We start from the raw sequence: 17,205 nt of genomic DNA, 5'->3' as shown, positions 1-17,205 counted from the left end.
AGTCGACAAGCCTCAACACTCGGGCGTCATCAAGGGGAGCCTCATCTAATGCACTGAGCCACACGTCTTCAAGGTCGGCGACAGGAACCAGTGGCAAGGCGTTAGCTCTTCTGATCAGGATGTTGATGTTGTCGTCTCTGGTACAGTCAACTTGAAGGTCAAACTGCACAGCATTGCGCATAATGGAGGAAACAGACTTTCGAAGTTCGAGCAGCAAAAACTCTTCTGGTGGAATTCAGTGCAGCTGATTCAAAGTTAGTGCAGGCTGTGGTTGATTCTAGGTTAATGTTCATGCCGGCAGACTTCTGTTTCCAGATTGGAGTTGGTGTCAAAGACGTCATCGTCAGAATGGATCAGGAAGTTGTCTTTGGAAACAGTGTTTGTGTTACATATCAGGCAGGTTGATGTCAGTGCGTTGTTTCGATGGAAGTGGGACATCTTTCTTTCTGCATCTGTAGAGGGCAGAACCCAGACTAGTTTCCGGAATACGAGTAGGTTTTTAACGCTTTTTATTGACGTTAGAATTGTTATTCTTCAAATACTGTATAATATGCTTTATAAATGATCTAATCCCATATGTAGACTGTACATCTCCTGTAGTGGAACTCGGTTAACCCAAATCATATATCACATAGCCTGTGAACTTCTTGGGCTCAGGGTGCCCAGTCGACGAAATCACCGCCATTATTTATGTAGAGCTATACACACTGGTCGTGCCAGGATCCTTGAACGATCGAATCCCAGGTTCACCCCGGTAATTGTGATTGGGTAATCAGAACCATACCTTGGTGGAACCTGCTGTGCAGTGTCCTCAGTCAAGTACTTTAGGTTTCACCCATTTTAGGGACAAATTCGTTTTCAAGTTGTGTTCAAATATATAATATTTTAACATATTCCAAAACAGCACTTAAGTTATCGTCACCAATCAGCATCACACATTTGTTGTATTTGTTTGTTGTTTGTTGTTGTGTTTGTTTGTTGTTTAACGCTGCACTCAGAAATATTCCAGCTATATGACGGCAGTCTGAAAGTAATCGGCCTGGACCAGACAATCCAGTGATTGACATCATGAGCATTGATCTACGCAATTTGGATACAGTGACATGCATCAAACAAGTCAGCAAGCTGACCGCCCTATCCCGTTAGTCCCCCCTTACGATAAGCATGAGTTGCTGGAGACAGTTCTAACCCGAATCTTCACGTGGTGCCTCTGTTGGTAGTTAGACACAGACAAAGTTAGACACAGTTAGATAAAGCAAAGACGTATATAGATACGTCCGTGGATAAAGTTAGACACATTTGGCACAATGCAGGTTGCAGTGCAGACGTCCTGTATGTCGGGCGTATATCACACTATCATTGACCTGATATCACCGTGGGCTAGTTAATAGTTGTCACGAACAATCTGTATCTCAGATATCACAATACACAGGACACCAACAAGATGGCGTGGCTGGTTTTGGCAACAACGACACTGCTTCTGTCGTCCTCTCTCGCCGTGTTCGAGCCTGGCTGCAGCTTCATGAACAACCAATGTGTCTACAACGTCAAACTGGGACATGAGGGTCAATGTGATGCCCAGAGAACAGCGACCACTACCGGAGGGGGGACCGACACCTGCTGTAATGCCGTACAGGTGGGGCTGCGTGTCTGTGGGCGCGTCATAATGATGTATTTCCGCAGAGTGGGGCATTCGCTTTAAAAGCATTTTTTGAGATTATTTCGGATAACTGATTGTTCTTTTCATAAGCGATAGAAACCAACATTACACAGTCACTGCCAGATAAAACGAAGTCGAGTACACTAAGGTATCGGTTAAGTATAGGTTGGACCATGAGGACCCAGTGTTTTATCGTTGAAATGGTTAATTAAACCACAAGGCGCACAGCGCCGAGTTGTTTAATTACTAGTATCCAATTCAACGATTAGACACTGGGGTCCGAGTGGTCTAACATACTTAAACCATGTCCAACATTTATAGCACCTGAAATGCTTTTAAAAAATTATTTTGTTAAAGGTACTTTGAAAGATATTCAGGAACTCGCACTTTGTACCGGGGCAAGTTTACCATTCATTTTGGACCAACCCGAAAACATTTATCAATCACCGAAACATGTTGATGGACCTATTATGAACAAATGTAGCCCTGATCAAGATAATAGTAATTTCTTTTCCATCTGTTCGTTTCAAGATCACAAGTACTTGCAAAAATTGCATAAAACACATTTTGCAGTTCATAAACGGATAAGCAATTAGTACTGACGTAAGTAAATATTTAGTTATTAATTTCATACCATTTCTCCAATGTCGCCGTAGCAGAAGACTACATTCGTTAGCCTTCAGTGCGGATTTCGCGGGTTCGAATCCCGCTGGCGAGAAACGTTTTTCTTGAAATTGTTCTATCATCAAGATAAATGATATCCTTGCCAAGTGGTGTTTACCTGACAATTCTCTTACTTAGACCACGGTCAAAGACAAGGGAGTCATGGTTTAAAGCGAAGTTAATCCTCATCCTGTAACCGTTTCACCGAAAAAGCCTTGTCAACTTGACTAGATCACCTGGTAAAACAATCGCGCAACCTGGTCAACTGATCATTAACGATCAACTGATTCGGGAGACTCGTAAAACTTGGAAACACGAATTATACACAGCTCCTGTGACGTCATCCCTTTGTTTCTGTGCAGAGTTGTCTGTTTTCAGTAGTACTTGGACTCAATTAAGTTGAAAGCCGGGAGTGACTTTGAACATATACTGACGCAAATAAGTAACTGTGCTTCATAAGAAGTGGCGCAAATGTTATACCTTTGAAAATAACAACATAATATTTTGTCAATGTTTTATCATAACTAATTCATTGACAAAAACCATACCTGGTAACAAGGGACACGCCCTAAAAGAGTACTGACAAGTTAAGTTTAAGTGGTATCCTTAATTGGATTTGAATAGGCCACCATCATGGAACTTCAGCCTGTCCAAGGTGCAGTGATGAGTAATACTTTAGGACTATGTCGATCACACAGTCAAATAGGATTTTTTCCGTTTCTTTACCAGAAAGGGACAAGTAAATTTGACGAGTGGGTTCGTAAAAATGTGTAAATGTTAATACATAGCAGACACGTTTAGATATGTGTTTCAATCCTAAACGGAATACACATTTGGCGTGCTCCATCTTAACGCGTTTAGGGTCTTAACACAGAAACTGAGCTATCGTCACAAGCTCTAAACACCACCTAACCACCACACGGACTTACACCGAACTTATATTACTAAACTTAAAATATACAAATAAACCAAGGTAATGGTGACGAGAACAGATGACAACAACACTATAGTAGCACAGGACTACAAATCAAGAGGTAGCAGGTTCGTATACTTATTCTTTGTGTTTATAAATGTAGTGTTCCTGTGTGACTAAATATTATTTATCACATACGCTAGTCTATGGAATACTGTAAGGGACATTCTCGCGATCTCGCATTCTCGCGATCTCGACCTTTGGAAACGAGGTAAATATGCCAAAAACACGAGAATGCGAGATCGCGAGAACGCGAGATTTGACCAAAATCTCGCCTTCTCGCGATCTCGCATTCTCGTGTTTTTGGTACATAGCCATTTTTGTCAAAAGTCGACAACGCGAGAATGCGACATTTGGACATGATGCAAAATCTCGCAATCTCGCAATCTCGACTTGTCAAATTAGGCCACAAAAACACGAAATCGCGAGAACGCGAGAATGCGACATTTCATTTTCTCGCGATCTCGCGTTCTCGTGTTTTCGCGTTTTAGACGCTGTCCGTGCGCATGCGTAATATCATAAGGTCAAGGCCCTTGCGCACGTTAGTAATCCTTTGATCATGCTTCTTTCATGCTCTTCATCCTCTAAGTAGCAATTACCAAACTTATGACTTAAGCTTGGAAATGCTATATAATTTACACCTGCATTCACGAGAATGCGAGATCGCGAGAAGGCGAGATTTTGGCCAAATCTCGCGTTCTCGCGATCTCGCATTCTCGTGTATTTGGCATATTTACCTCGTTTCCAAAGGTCGAGATCGCGAGAATGCGAGATCGCGAGAATGTCCCTTACAGTATTCCATACTAGCCCCCATAGGTTAAGTAGTAATCAGCCATGCTTTCATTGTCAGCTTCCTGCGTGAGAGGAATACTATTAGGCATACAGCAACAACACTTTTATGAATACAAAGATTTTTCATACCTCGGTAGGATTCGAACCTGCAACCTCTTGATTTGTAGTTCGTCACGCTACCACCTGTGCTACAGATACTGTTGTGTCAATTTTCCTAGTCACAATTAGCTTGTTGTTTTCAGTTTTTCGTCAATACTGTACCAAGTTCGTTGTAAATCCTGGTAGTATATGTGTTATGCAAGTGCCTGTGAATCTGATTTGCACATCTAATTTCAACATAAATTATACATCTCATCCATATTTGACCTATAGCCAGATGAAATGCACTTTATTAAACATGTATACATTAAAACATGCTTAAAGGTGTTTAAATTCTAAACATGCTTGGATTATGGGGATGTTGTGTTTAGGTGGTGCTGTGTTTAGGCTATGCTCATTTCATGTGTTTAGACCCTTAACATTAGACACGTTCCCAAACATGACTTGTATGTGTTAAACATTTTAACACATTTTTACAGTGCGATTTAATAAGGGCATTATATCAATTAAATAAGTGATATTTACTAATCTTCAGCATCTACGTGCACTCTTCAAGGCAGGGTAGTAAATTCACTGTTTACTAACCTTCTGGCAGCTGTGACAAATTAAGTTAGTAGAATTCACGAGGCTTTTTACTCAATGCCGTTCGTCACACATGTAACAGACTTCGATTGTTCCAGGGCAATATGAAAAATCTACAGGGCGTGGTCGACGAACTCGTCAAGCAGATGCATGAGTTTCAGCAGAAACTGGGAATTAGCCAATCATCGTCTGTCCTACTGAACAAAACAACCAATGAGAGGGACCAGCTACTGCAAGCACTGGAAAACAAAGCGGCTGAACTGAACAGCTCGCAGGCGAACCTGGCGCACCTTGTACAGCAATCGGCCAATTTAATCCAGAGCTTTAAGGAGGAAATCGCCAACCTGACCCGAGACCTTAATAACTGTAGAGGCGTCCTTGGTCTCCAAACAAGCAATGTCAGCCATTCCACAGGTTGCTGAATAGTCTTTACCATTTTAGTACTTCGTACAATGAAAACGTGTCCGTACGACTATAGTCCATAATGGATACAATATCACTCCATCCAACTTTTGCATCTGTCTTTTAGAATTGTAAATATTTATAACATCGCTCTGAAGAAGAGCAAGCTGAATATTGTATATGGAATTGTCCATCCTGAATCAGTGCTACCTACACGTGGACGAACACTGGTACCAGTCTCTATGAACCATACATTGTCCAACACAAATATACTTGCGGTTCGAAAATGTGTCTGTTTCAACAGTAATGAAATGACACACATGTACTTTTTACTGTATTTCAGCGCCAGGTGACTACACCATGTCATTGTGCACATTCGAGAATGACACTTGCGGATACATTGATCTATATTCTACGAACCAGTGGCAGATTGGACATCGTGCAGTGGCAAGTACTTCTGGCCCTAGGGAAGATCACACTACCGGCGCTATAAAAGGTAATGCAGTTATACTTTCGCCAGTGTGCCCTGTATCCTCCAACACAAGTCATGTTGTGAAGAGTTTAGGGCTAAAGTAGAAACCTTGTAGCCGTCAAACGTGTACTCTGCAAAAAAAAGAAACGCAAAAGTGGGTTTAGATTAATAAAAATCAGCAGATGATTAATAAAGGTATGCACACATCATTGTCCTTGTCCCAGGTTCCATATGGCTCACGTGGAACAGCAAATTTTCAAGGTGAAGGTCATCTGTTCTCAATATGTTGTATGGCCACCATTAGAGTCCAAAACTGACTGAAATGGTCGTCCCATGGAAGCAATCAGATCCCGAATTGTAGTTTTGGGAATGTTCATCCACTCAGCCTCTCAGTGCTTGTGACAACTGTTGGAGGTTCTGTGGTTGTTGCTGATGTGCTCGCAGTCGTTGAACCAGTGCATCCCATAAATGTTCGATTGGGTTTAAATAAGCAGACCTTGAGCGCCATGGTAGGACCTGGATGTTGTGATTCCCGAGGAAGACTGTTGGACTGTGTGAGGTCGGGCGTTATCGTGTTGGAAAATGACGCTCGCTTGTTGCATAATGGGAAAGAAAAATCTCATCCGTGTAAAGTTGTGCCGGGTGGTCGGGTAGCCTAGTGGTTAAAGCGTTGGCTCGTCACGCCGAAGACCCGGGTTCGATTCCCCACATGGGTACAATGTGTGAAGCCCATTTCTGGTGTCCCCCGCCGTGATATTGCTGGAATATTGCTAAAAGCAGCGTAAAACCATACTCACTCACTCACTCACTGTCTGGGCTGACCTACGCACTTCCCGTATTGCCGTAGTTGTAGAGTTGAACAATAGGTGAGATGTAACCGTATGAATCTGTCATGTGCTCTAGCAGTGGGGGGCACGGGTGGCCCAGTCGTCTAAGGCGCCGCGATTCGCTGTGCAGAGTTGCGTCCCTTGGACACGCCAGAAACCTATGATTGTGGGTTCGAATCCCGGTTCGCCCTGATTATGTTTCTAGGTTTGTCAGCACCATACCCGTGCTCGTGGGTTTCACTGAAGTGGTAAACGTCTGAGACCTGCATCGTTTCGGGCTTTCCTCCCAAATTAGCTGACTCGCCGTGATATAACTGGAATACTGTTAAAGCGGCGTTAAACCCAACTCACTCACTCTAGCAGTGATACGTGGTCGACCGGATCTGGGAGGGTCCCGTGTTGTCCCGTGTCTGATAACGGTTCCACAGTCTTGTAATGATGTTTGGTGCTTCGTGGAACAACCTGGCTGAAGATGATTCTTGAGTTTGCTGTTGCGTTCGGCCTCCGTCAGTCGTGGCAGGATTTCGCTGTTCGCTTGCTATAAGATTGTGATGGCATGCAAATGAAAACCCAAAATTTCTATAGCCCAACAAGTGCATGTCATGTTGGTGTGTTTCGGCGCCAGACTCAACGTGTTTGTGTTTGAGCGATTTTTTTCCATCTTTTCAACAAATTTCTGCAGTATCTCATTCTCTTCACACAAATCAATCCCACTCCGTGCAGAATTGACCAATTCAAATTTGGTATTAATTTTGTATGTATGTCAGCAACACGATTTTACTACTTTTGCGTTTCTTCTTTTGCAGAATATAAACCGACAAACAAACACGTTGTTGTTGTTGTTGGTTTGTTGTTTAACGCTGCACTCAGCAATATTCCATCTATATGACGGCGGTCTGTAAATAATCGAGTCTGGACCAGACAATCCAGTGATTGATATCATGAGCATCGATCCACGCAATTAGGATCGATGACATGCATCAACCAAGTCAGGGAGCCTGACCACCCGATCCCGTTAGTCGCCTTTTACGACAAGCATAGTCACCTTTTACGGCAAGCATGGGTTGCTGAAGACCTATTCTACCCCGGAATCTTCACGGGTCGACAAAACGAACACGTATTTCACAACATGTGGAAAGGTTCCTACATTAAATCTATATTTACCTTGCTAGTTCTGAAGTAAGTAATGAGATACACGGATGAAAAACCAACTGAAATTAATGATAACCTAATTTTAATAACTTTATTTTATAGATCCTCCATCACCTGTAAATAAGAATTGTGGAAAATGTATTCGAGCTTTAAGCGTTTTATCACCACCGGACCTCATAATCACACTTCAGTAAACAAACCCAGATAAGATATGGACCAATGACATAACTATTTACAGCTATAACTTAACATTCCGATGCCACGCTCTACAGTGAACTTTGCCTAACACAGATTCCTTCTATATCAGACACTTCTTTACAAGTATAAACTGGAGTCTTTCTACAGTGTAATCCGTCAAACTGACCATACTATCAGCGTGTTATCCTCGCCATTAAGTGTCTAAAGGCTATATAGATCACCATGTGGAGGTTTGGGACGACGTTTGAATGGTACAGCGAAATGTACAGGTCGGCGGGTTCCGTTAGTGTGTTTGTCGAAGTCACATTCCTTAAATACAGAAATATTCGTTTATTGTGTCACCTTACAGGAAGCTACATGTACATTGATCCGAAGTCAGGAGATTACGATTACAATCAACGGAACAGAACATTCTACCTCGCCTCCCCCGAGTTCCGCCCCGCCCCCGCCTACTGTGTCAGGTTCTGGTACAACATGTACGGGGCAGACACCAGATCTCTCCTGGTCTACGCCAAGGTTGGTAGATAATGTACTGGGCAGACACCAGATCTCTCCTGGTCTACGCCAAGGTTGGTAGATAATATACGAGGAGACACCAGATCTCTCCAGATGTACGTCAAGGACGGTACAACATGTACGGGGCAGACACCAGATCTCTCCTGGTCTACGCCATGGTTGGTAGATAATGTACGGGGCAGACACCAGATCTCTCCTGGTCTACGCCAAGGTTGGTAGATAATGTACTTGGCAGACACCAGATCTCTCCTGGTCTACGCCATGGTTGGTAGATAATGTACGGGGCAGACACCAGATCTCTCCTGGTCTACGCCAAGGTTGGTAGATAATGTACTTGGCAGACACCAGATCTCTCCTGGTCTACGCCAAGGTTGGTAGATAATGTACGGGGCAGACACCAGATCTCCCCTGGTCTACGCCAAGGTTGGTAGATAATGTACTTGGCAGACAACAGATCTCTCCGGGTCTACGCCAAGGTTGGTAGATAATGTACTTGGCAGACACCAGATCTCTCCTGGTCTACGCCAAGGTTGGTACAACATGTACAGGGCAGACACCAGATCTCTCCAGGTGTACGTCAAGGTTGGTAGATAATGTACTGGGTAGACACCAGATCTCTCCAGGTGTACGTCAAGGTTGGTAGATAATGTACTGGGCAGACACCAGCTCTCTCCTGGTCTACGCCAAGGTTGGTACAACATGTACAGGGCAGACACCAGATCTCTCCAGGTGTACGTCAAGGTTGGTACAACATGTATAGGGCAGACACCAGATCTCTCCGGGTGTACGTCAGGGTTGGTACAACATGTATAGGGCAGACACCAGATCTCTCCAGGTGTACGTCAGGGTTGGTACAACATGTACGGGGCAGACACCAGATCTCTCCAGATGTACGTCAGGGTTGGTACAACATGTATAGGGCAGACACCAGATCTCTCCAGGTGTACGTCAGGGTTGGTACAACATGTACGGGGCAGACACCAGATCTCTCCAGATGTACGTCAGGGTTGGTACAACATGTATAGGGCAGACACCAGATCTCTCCAGGTGTACGTCAGGGTTGGTACAACATGTACGGGGCAGACACCAGATCTCTCCAGGTGTACGTCAGGGTTGGTACAACATGTATAGGGCAGACACCAGATCTCTCCAGGTGTACGTCAAGGTTGCTACAACATGTATAGGGCAGACACCGGATCCAGGTCTAAGTTTGTTAGAAAGGGTATGGACAGTTATTTGAACCAACTGTCTGAAGACACGTTGATTACTGAGAATGTATCTGTCGGTTATGAACTTGAAGATTGAAGTTCCATTTACTCTCAGACTCTATTCAATAAGAACATTTTATTTTTCATACATAAATAGAACACATGCTTGTGGAGATCTGTTGGGCTGCTAGTGTCTATTAAATTGTAGTGTAGTCTTCCTGGGTTTTGTTTGCTACAGGTTGGTTCAGGTCTTGGTTATCCCATATGGCGTAGCTATGGCAACCAAGGACAAACATGGCATCTTGGCGAGATCAACGTAGACCCTGAATTCACAGGACATCCTTTCAAGGTGTGTTGGTGATTATGGTGTGTTGACATGGATGATTTGTTGATGTGGATTGTGTGTTGATGTGGTGTGGTTGGTGTGCGGATGTAGATGGTGTCTTGGTGTGGATGGTTTGTTAATGTGGATGGTGTGTTGATGTGGTGTGGATGGTGTGTTGATTATGATGGTGTGTTGATGTGTTGTGGTTGGTGTGCTGATGTAGATGCTGTCTTGGTGTGGATGGTTTGTTGATGTGGTGTTGAAGGTGTGTTGATGTAGAAGGTGTGTTGGTGTGTTGATGTTGTTGATGTGGTGTGGATGGTGTGTTGATGATGATGGTGTGTCGGTGTGGATGGTGAGAATGAGTTGATGGTGTGTTGGTATGAATAGTGTATTGGCCAACAATTCACCCATGTTCCCCGACTGACCAACCAGGCAGTGATATTCCCCTACTGAACCACGAGGCACTGACGTTCTCCTACTGAACACCAAGACACTGACGTTTCCCCACTGAACAACAAGGCATTGACGCTACCCCTATTGAACAACAAGGCACTGACGTTTCCCCACTGAACAACAAAGCATTGACGTTCCCCTGCTGAACAACAAGGCACTGATATTCCCATACTGAACAACAAGGTATTGATATTCCCCTACTGAACAACAAGGTATTGATATTCCCCTACTGAACAACAAGGCACTGACGTTCCCCTACTGAACAACAAGGCATTGACGTTCCCCTACGGAACAACAAGGCACTGACGTTCCCCTACTGAACAACAAGGCACTGACGTTTCCCCACTGAACAACAAGGCACTGACGTTTCCCCACTGAACAACAAGGCACTGACGTTCCCCCTTCTAAACAACAAGGCACTGACGTTCCCCCATCTAAACAACAAGGCACTGACGTTCCCCCTTCTAAACAACAAGGCACTGACGTTCCCCTACTGAACAACAAGGCACTGACGCTACCCTGCTGAGCCACAACGATCTCACGTTTATTTCATGTTTTAGATTTTTAAACAACAAGGCACTGACGTTCCCCCACTGAACAACAAGGCACTGACGTTCCCCTACTGAACAACAAGGCACTGACGTTCCCCTACTGAACAACAAGGCACTGACGTTCCCCCATCTAAACAACAAAGCACTGACGTTCCCCCTTCTAAACAACAAGGCGCTGACGTTCCCCCTTCTAAACAACAAGACATTGACTTCCCCAACTGAACAACAAGGCACTGACGTTTCCCCACTGAACAACAAGGCGCTGACGTTCCCCCTTCTAAACAACAAGACATTGACTTCCCCAACTGAACAACAAAGCACTGACGTTCCCCCTTCTAAACAACAAGGTATTGACTTCCCCAACTGAACAACAAAGCACTGACGTTCCCCCTTCTAAACAACAAGGCACTGACGTTCCCCTACTGAACAACAAGGCACTGACGTTCCCCCTTCTAAACAACAAGGCACTGACGTTCCCCCTTCTAAACAACAAGGCACTGACGTTCCCCTACTGAACAACAAGGCACTGACGTTCCCCCATCTAAACAACAAAGCACTGACGTTCCCCCTTCTAAACAACAAGGCACTGACGTTCCCCTACTGAACAACAAGGCACTGACGTTCCCCCTTCTAAACAACAAGGCACTGACGTTCCCCTACTGAACAACAAACCACTGACGCTACCCTGCTGAGCCACAACGATCTCACGTTTATTTCATGTTTTAGATTTTTGTGCAGTGAACGTTATCTCCTGTTATGTTCCAGGTAGTGTTTGCAGCAATGACTGATGCCTACATGATCAGAATATCATATAACCCATACTACAAGTCAAGCAACACACGAGATAACATAGCGATCGACGATGTTTTCGTGTACAACACAACCTGCGGACGTAAGTGCACATTATACAAGCGCTTAAAACACCGCGGCTAATCACTGACACATGCTACATTGACCACCGCTAGTCACTGACACATGCTACATTCACCACCCCTAGTCACTGACACATGATACATTCAACACCCCTAGTCACTGACACATGCTACATTCACTATCCCTAGTCACTGACACATGCTACATTCAACACCCCTAGTCACTGACACATGCTACATTCACCACCCCTAGTCACTGACACATGCTACATTCACCACCCCTAGTCACTGACATACGCTACATTCAACACCCCTAGTCACTGACACACGCTACATTCACCACTCCTAGTCACTGACACACACTACATTCAACACTCCTAGTCACTGACACATGCTACATTCACCAACCCTAGTCACTGACACACGCTACATTCACTAACCCTAGTCACTGACACACGCTACAGTCAACACTCCTAGTCACTGACACACGCTACATTCACCACCCCTAGTCACTGACACATGCTACATTCACCACCCCTAGTCACTGACACACACTACATTCACCACCCCTAGTCACTGACACACGCTACATTTACCACCGCTAGTCACTGTCACATGCTGCATTCACCACCCCCAATGACTGACACATGCTATATTCACAATCGACTGTTCACTTAGACGCTATATTCACCACCGAGTGTTCACTGAGACGCTACATTCAACACCGACTGTTTACTGAGACGCTACATTCACCACCGAGTGTTCACTGAGACGCTACATTCACCACCGAGTGTTCACTGAGACGCTACATTCACCACCGACTGTTCACTGAGACGCTACATTCGCCACCGACTGTTCACTGAGACGCTACATTCTCCACCGACTGTTTACTAAGACGCTACATTCACCACCGAGTGTTCACTGCGACGCTACATTCACCACCGACTGTTCACTGACACGCTACATTCTCCACCGACTGTTTACTGAGACGCTACATTCACCACCGAGTGTTCACTGCGACGCTACATTCACCACCGACTGTTCACTGAGACGCTACATTCACCACCGACTGTTCACTGCGACGCTACATTCACCACCGACTGTTCACTGACACGCTACATTCACCACCGACTGTTCACTGCGACGCTACATTCACCACCGACTGTTTACTGAGACGCTACATTCACCACCGACTGTTCACTGCGACGCTACATTCACCACCGACTGTTCACTGCGACGCTACATTCACCACCGAGTGTTTACTGACACGCTACATTCACCGCCGACTGTTCACTGAGACGCTACATTCACCACCGACTGTTCACTGCGACGCTACATTCACCACCCAGTGTTTACTGACACGCTACATTCACCACCGAGTGTTCACTGAGACGCTACATTCACCACCGACTGTTTACTGAGACGCTACATTCACCACCGACTGTTCACTGAGACGCTACATTCACCACCGAGTGTTTACTTAGACGCTACATTCACCACCGAGTGTTCACTGAGACGCTACATTCACCACCGACTGTTCACTGACACGCTACAGTCACCACCGACTGTTTACTTAGACGCTACATTCACCACCGACTGTTACCTGAGATGCTACATTCACCACCGACTGTTCACTGAGATACTACATTCACCACCGACTGTTCACTGAGACGCTACATTCACCACCGACTGTTCACTGAGACGCTACATTCACCACCGAGTGTTTACTGAGACACTACATTCACCACCGACTGTTACCTGAGACGCTACATTCACCACCGAGTGTTCACTGAGACGCTACATTCACCACCGACTGTTCACTGAGACGCTACATTCACCACCGAGTGTTCACTGAGACACTACATTCACCACCGACTGTTACCTGAGACGCTACATTCACCACCGAGTGTTCACTGAGACGCTACATTCACCACCGAGTGTTCACTGAGACGCTACATTCACCACCGACTGTTCACTGAGACGCTACATTCACCACCGAGTGTTTACTAAGACGCTACATTCACCACCGAGTGTTCACTGAGACGCTACATTCGCCACCGACTGTTCACTGACACGCTACATTCACCACCGACTGTTCACTGACACGCTACAGTCACCACCGAGTGTTTACTTAGACGCTACATTCACCACCGACTGTTACCTGAGACGCTACATTCACCACCGACTGTTACCTGAGACGCTACATTCACCACCGACTGTTACCTGAGACGCTACATTCACCACCGAGTGTTCACTGAGACGCTACATTCACCACCGAGTGTTCACTGAGACGCTACATTCACCACCGAGTGTTCACTAAGCCGCTACATTCACCACCGAGTGTTCACTGAGACGCTACATTCACCACCGACTGTTCACTGAGACGCTACATTCACCACCGAGTGTTCACTAAGACGCTACATTCACCACCGAGTGTTCACTGAGACGCTACATTCGCCACCGACTGTTCACTGACACGCTACATTCACCACCGACTGTTCACTGACACGCTACAGTCACCACCGAGTGTTTACTTAGACGCTACATTCACCACTGACTGTTACCTGAGACGCTACATTCACCACCGAGTGTTCACTGAGACGCTACATTCGCCACCGACTGTTCACTGACACGCTACATTCACCACCGACTGTTCACTGACACGCTACAGTCACCACCGAGTGTTTACTTAGACGCTACATTCACCACCGACTGTTACCTGAGACGCTACATTCACCACCGACTGTTCACTGAGACGCTACATTCACCACCGACTGTTACCTGAGACGCTACATTCACCACCGACTGTTACCTGAGACGCTACATTCACCACCGACTGTTCACTGACATACGGTATATTCACCACCGACTGTCCTCTAGTCACTGACATACGGTATATTCACCACCAAACTGTCCTCTCGTCACTGACATACGGTATATTCACCGCACCCTCTTCACTGTTAAAGGTCGATATACCGCTCCCTGGTCACTGTCACACTGTTCGTAACCTCCGTGTGTTTGCCCATTGTGATCGTCCCCGTTACCGAACAGACTGCTGCAGGCGGCATCCACTCACTTCCTACAGCAGCTCCCCGTACATCATGTCAATCACACTTGGTGGGTTGTACGTCCGCCAGACACGTTGTACCGTTGTGGAAGTCGAACCCAGGTCTTCAGGGCAATGAGTTAACGTGTTAACTGCCTCGCTTCACAGCTGCCCCCCGACTGTGTGGATGTTTAAGGACACACAACGGGAGACATGAACCCTGTAGTGAGCCGTCGTTACTGTTGCAGACTAATAACCGGCTTCTTACCCCCTCTGTTGTCAAGATATCCCCACCTGTCCACCGGGAGCAGTAACACGCAAGGGAGCTAACTCTTCCTCGTGCTACACTTTCCACACAACTCCTAAACCCTGGTACAAGAGTGCTGAGGCCTGCCGGCAAGAGGGCGCCACCTCACACCTGGTGGCGATCACATCTAAGGAAGAGCAGGACTTCATTGTGAGCAGCATCAAACAAAGTGCTGGTACGTTCAGGCTGCGCATGCTCACGTAGACGCTCTCTGTAATTTTCAGGGAAGTGTCTGTCCGGTGAACGAGCTGCAGTTGGGGAGATGCACAGTTTCAACATATAGCTTTATTACTTGCCTTGTCTCATTTTCTTCACTCACCACTAAGTCAAACAGGTCAACTTGACGTGACGATTTCTTCAGTAATAGCTATGTGTCATATTCTAACTTTTAGGATATTTTTACGCCTTCCAAATGTGACATCATCTACAAATAAAAACAGTGAACGGGGAAAGGTGAGGTGAGCTGAAATGGGGTTTAACATCGCGTCCAAGATTATTGCACTTATATAGCGACGTGCATGTTCGTGTGTGTGTTTGTGTGGCTGCTTGTACTAGTCTGGACTGATGCCGATTTATACAGCTAGCTCACTGAGATACCATGCCGCAGTTTAACATGAATACCCAGCTCAGACACAGTATACTGACTCCGAGCCGACCAGTCCTTGTTTTTACCCCCTTAATGCCGAGCGCCAGACAGGGTAACAACAAGTACCATCTTTTAACGTCTTTCGGTATGACGCGGCCGGGGATCGAACCCTGGACCTTCTGCTCTCCGGGCGGGCACTCTACCACTAGACCACGGAGGCGGTCGAACGGGGATTGTGAATGAGAGAACTGAAATAACTAGAGAGGGTGAGATTGGTTGGTTGGTTTGTTGATTAACGCCGCACTCAGCAATATTCCAGCTTTATGACGGCGGTCTGTAAATAATCGAGTCTGGACCAGACAATCCAGTGATTAATATCATGAGCATCGATCCACGCAGTTGGGATCGATGACATGCATCAACCAAGTCAGCGAGCCTGACCACCCGATCCCGTTAGTCGCCTTTTACGAAAAGCATAGTCACCTTTTACGGCAAGCATGGGTTGCTGAAGACCTGTTCTACCCCGGAATCTTCACGGGTCAGAGAGAGTGAGAGTGAGAGAGAGAGACAGACAGAGACAGAGAAATACAGAATGGTAGTTTGGGGTAGAATATGGTAGTGATAGAAAGAGACCGTGCGTGGCGGAATGGCAGAGGTCCATAAAGTGAAATAGGGTGGTAGTGATAGAGAATGTGAGAGCTAGAGAAGGAACGGGAAGGTAAGAGGGGGGAAAGCGTTCATATCTTTTGTGCGACATATTATTTTGTAAGTTTCGCAATGGAACTAGCGTCTGCCACATACAGGCATGAATCATGTCTTCTGCTAAACAGTTCATAGTCATCACATTAATCGTGTTCTTTAACTTCTGTATCACTGAAAGGTATTCTGATACCATATGTGGTAAGGGGTACAAATTGTGTATGTGCTAAGGGACAGGAAGTGTCTTGTACGGGGAATGATGGGAGAAGTAAAAGGTCAGGCTGCCACTGACCACGTGATCTGTTCTGGTGTACGTTCCGACACACAGAGGTTAACAGTTGAATGTACTCTACTTCAGTCTACCATGACATAACGTGTTATTTGTTTGCGCGATGCGTCACTTCACAACCATTCTTTGTTCTTAGTGTTGAATGCAGCTGGTAGCTATGGCTGGTACACATCCGGAAATGACGAAGGGTACGAGGGTCATTTTGATTGGACAGATACCGGCACTCCTTACCACAGTGCGTACAGCGACTGGCATCAGGGACAGCCCAACAACGTTGCCAACGACCAGGACTGTCTACTGCTTCAATACGCTAACGCCAATTACGAATGGGGAGACGTCGGATGCGACGAGGCCCACCCCTATATCTGTGAAGTAGACCTGCCTGTAGTTTAAGGCCACACAGTTAATGTACCAGTATATCTACATTGTAATTACTCAGACACAATGTACCAGTATATCTACATTGTAATTACTCAGACACAATGTAACAGTATGTCTACATAGTAATTACTCAGACACAATGTAACAGT

General features: G+C 45.7%; 1 protein-coding gene across 1 annotated transcript; it reads left to right on the top strand.

The window, feature by feature from the left end:
* Window positions 1-1,431: 1,431 nt before the first annotated feature.
* Window positions 1,432-17,205, top strand: LOC139449993 (uncharacterized). The gene is made up of 8 exons (XM_071231605.1): window positions 1,432-1,636; window positions 4,868-5,183; window positions 5,515-5,667; window positions 8,170-8,336; window positions 9,783-9,893; window positions 11,642-11,768; window positions 15,079-15,276; window positions 16,812-17,205. Exons 1-8 carry the CDS (start codon window positions 1,445-1,447, stop codon window positions 17,066-17,068), a joined length of 1,521 nt encoding a protein of 506 aa, XP_071087706.1. The 5' UTR covers window positions 1,432-1,444; the 3' UTR covers window positions 17,069-17,205.

Source organism: Haliotis cracherodii, unplaced genomic scaffold (assembly GCF_022045235.1).
Source record: "Haliotis cracherodii isolate W230 unplaced genomic scaffold, xgHalCrac1.p SCAF_8, whole genome shotgun sequence".
NCBI classification, from domain to species: domain Eukaryota; kingdom Metazoa; phylum Mollusca; class Gastropoda; order Lepetellida; family Haliotidae; genus Haliotis; species Haliotis cracherodii.
Note: the sequence above shows the minus strand (reverse complement) of the source record. Positions and strands in the feature narration are given on the sequence as shown.

Bases quoted from the DNA above. Each gene is read 5' to 3' on its own strand.
- LOC139449993 (XM_071231605.1), top strand. From the start codon at position 1,445: ATGGCGTGGCTGGTTTTGGCAACAACGACACTGCTTCTGTCGTCCTCT. The intron at 5,668-8,169 runs GTAATGCAGTTA...GTCACCTTACAG, and splicing joins CACTACCGGCGCTATAAAAG to GAAGCTACATGTACATTGAT. The intron at 11,769-15,078 runs GTAAGTGCACAT...TCTGTTGTCAAG, and splicing joins GTACAACACAACCTGCGGAC to ATATCCCCACCTGTCCACCG.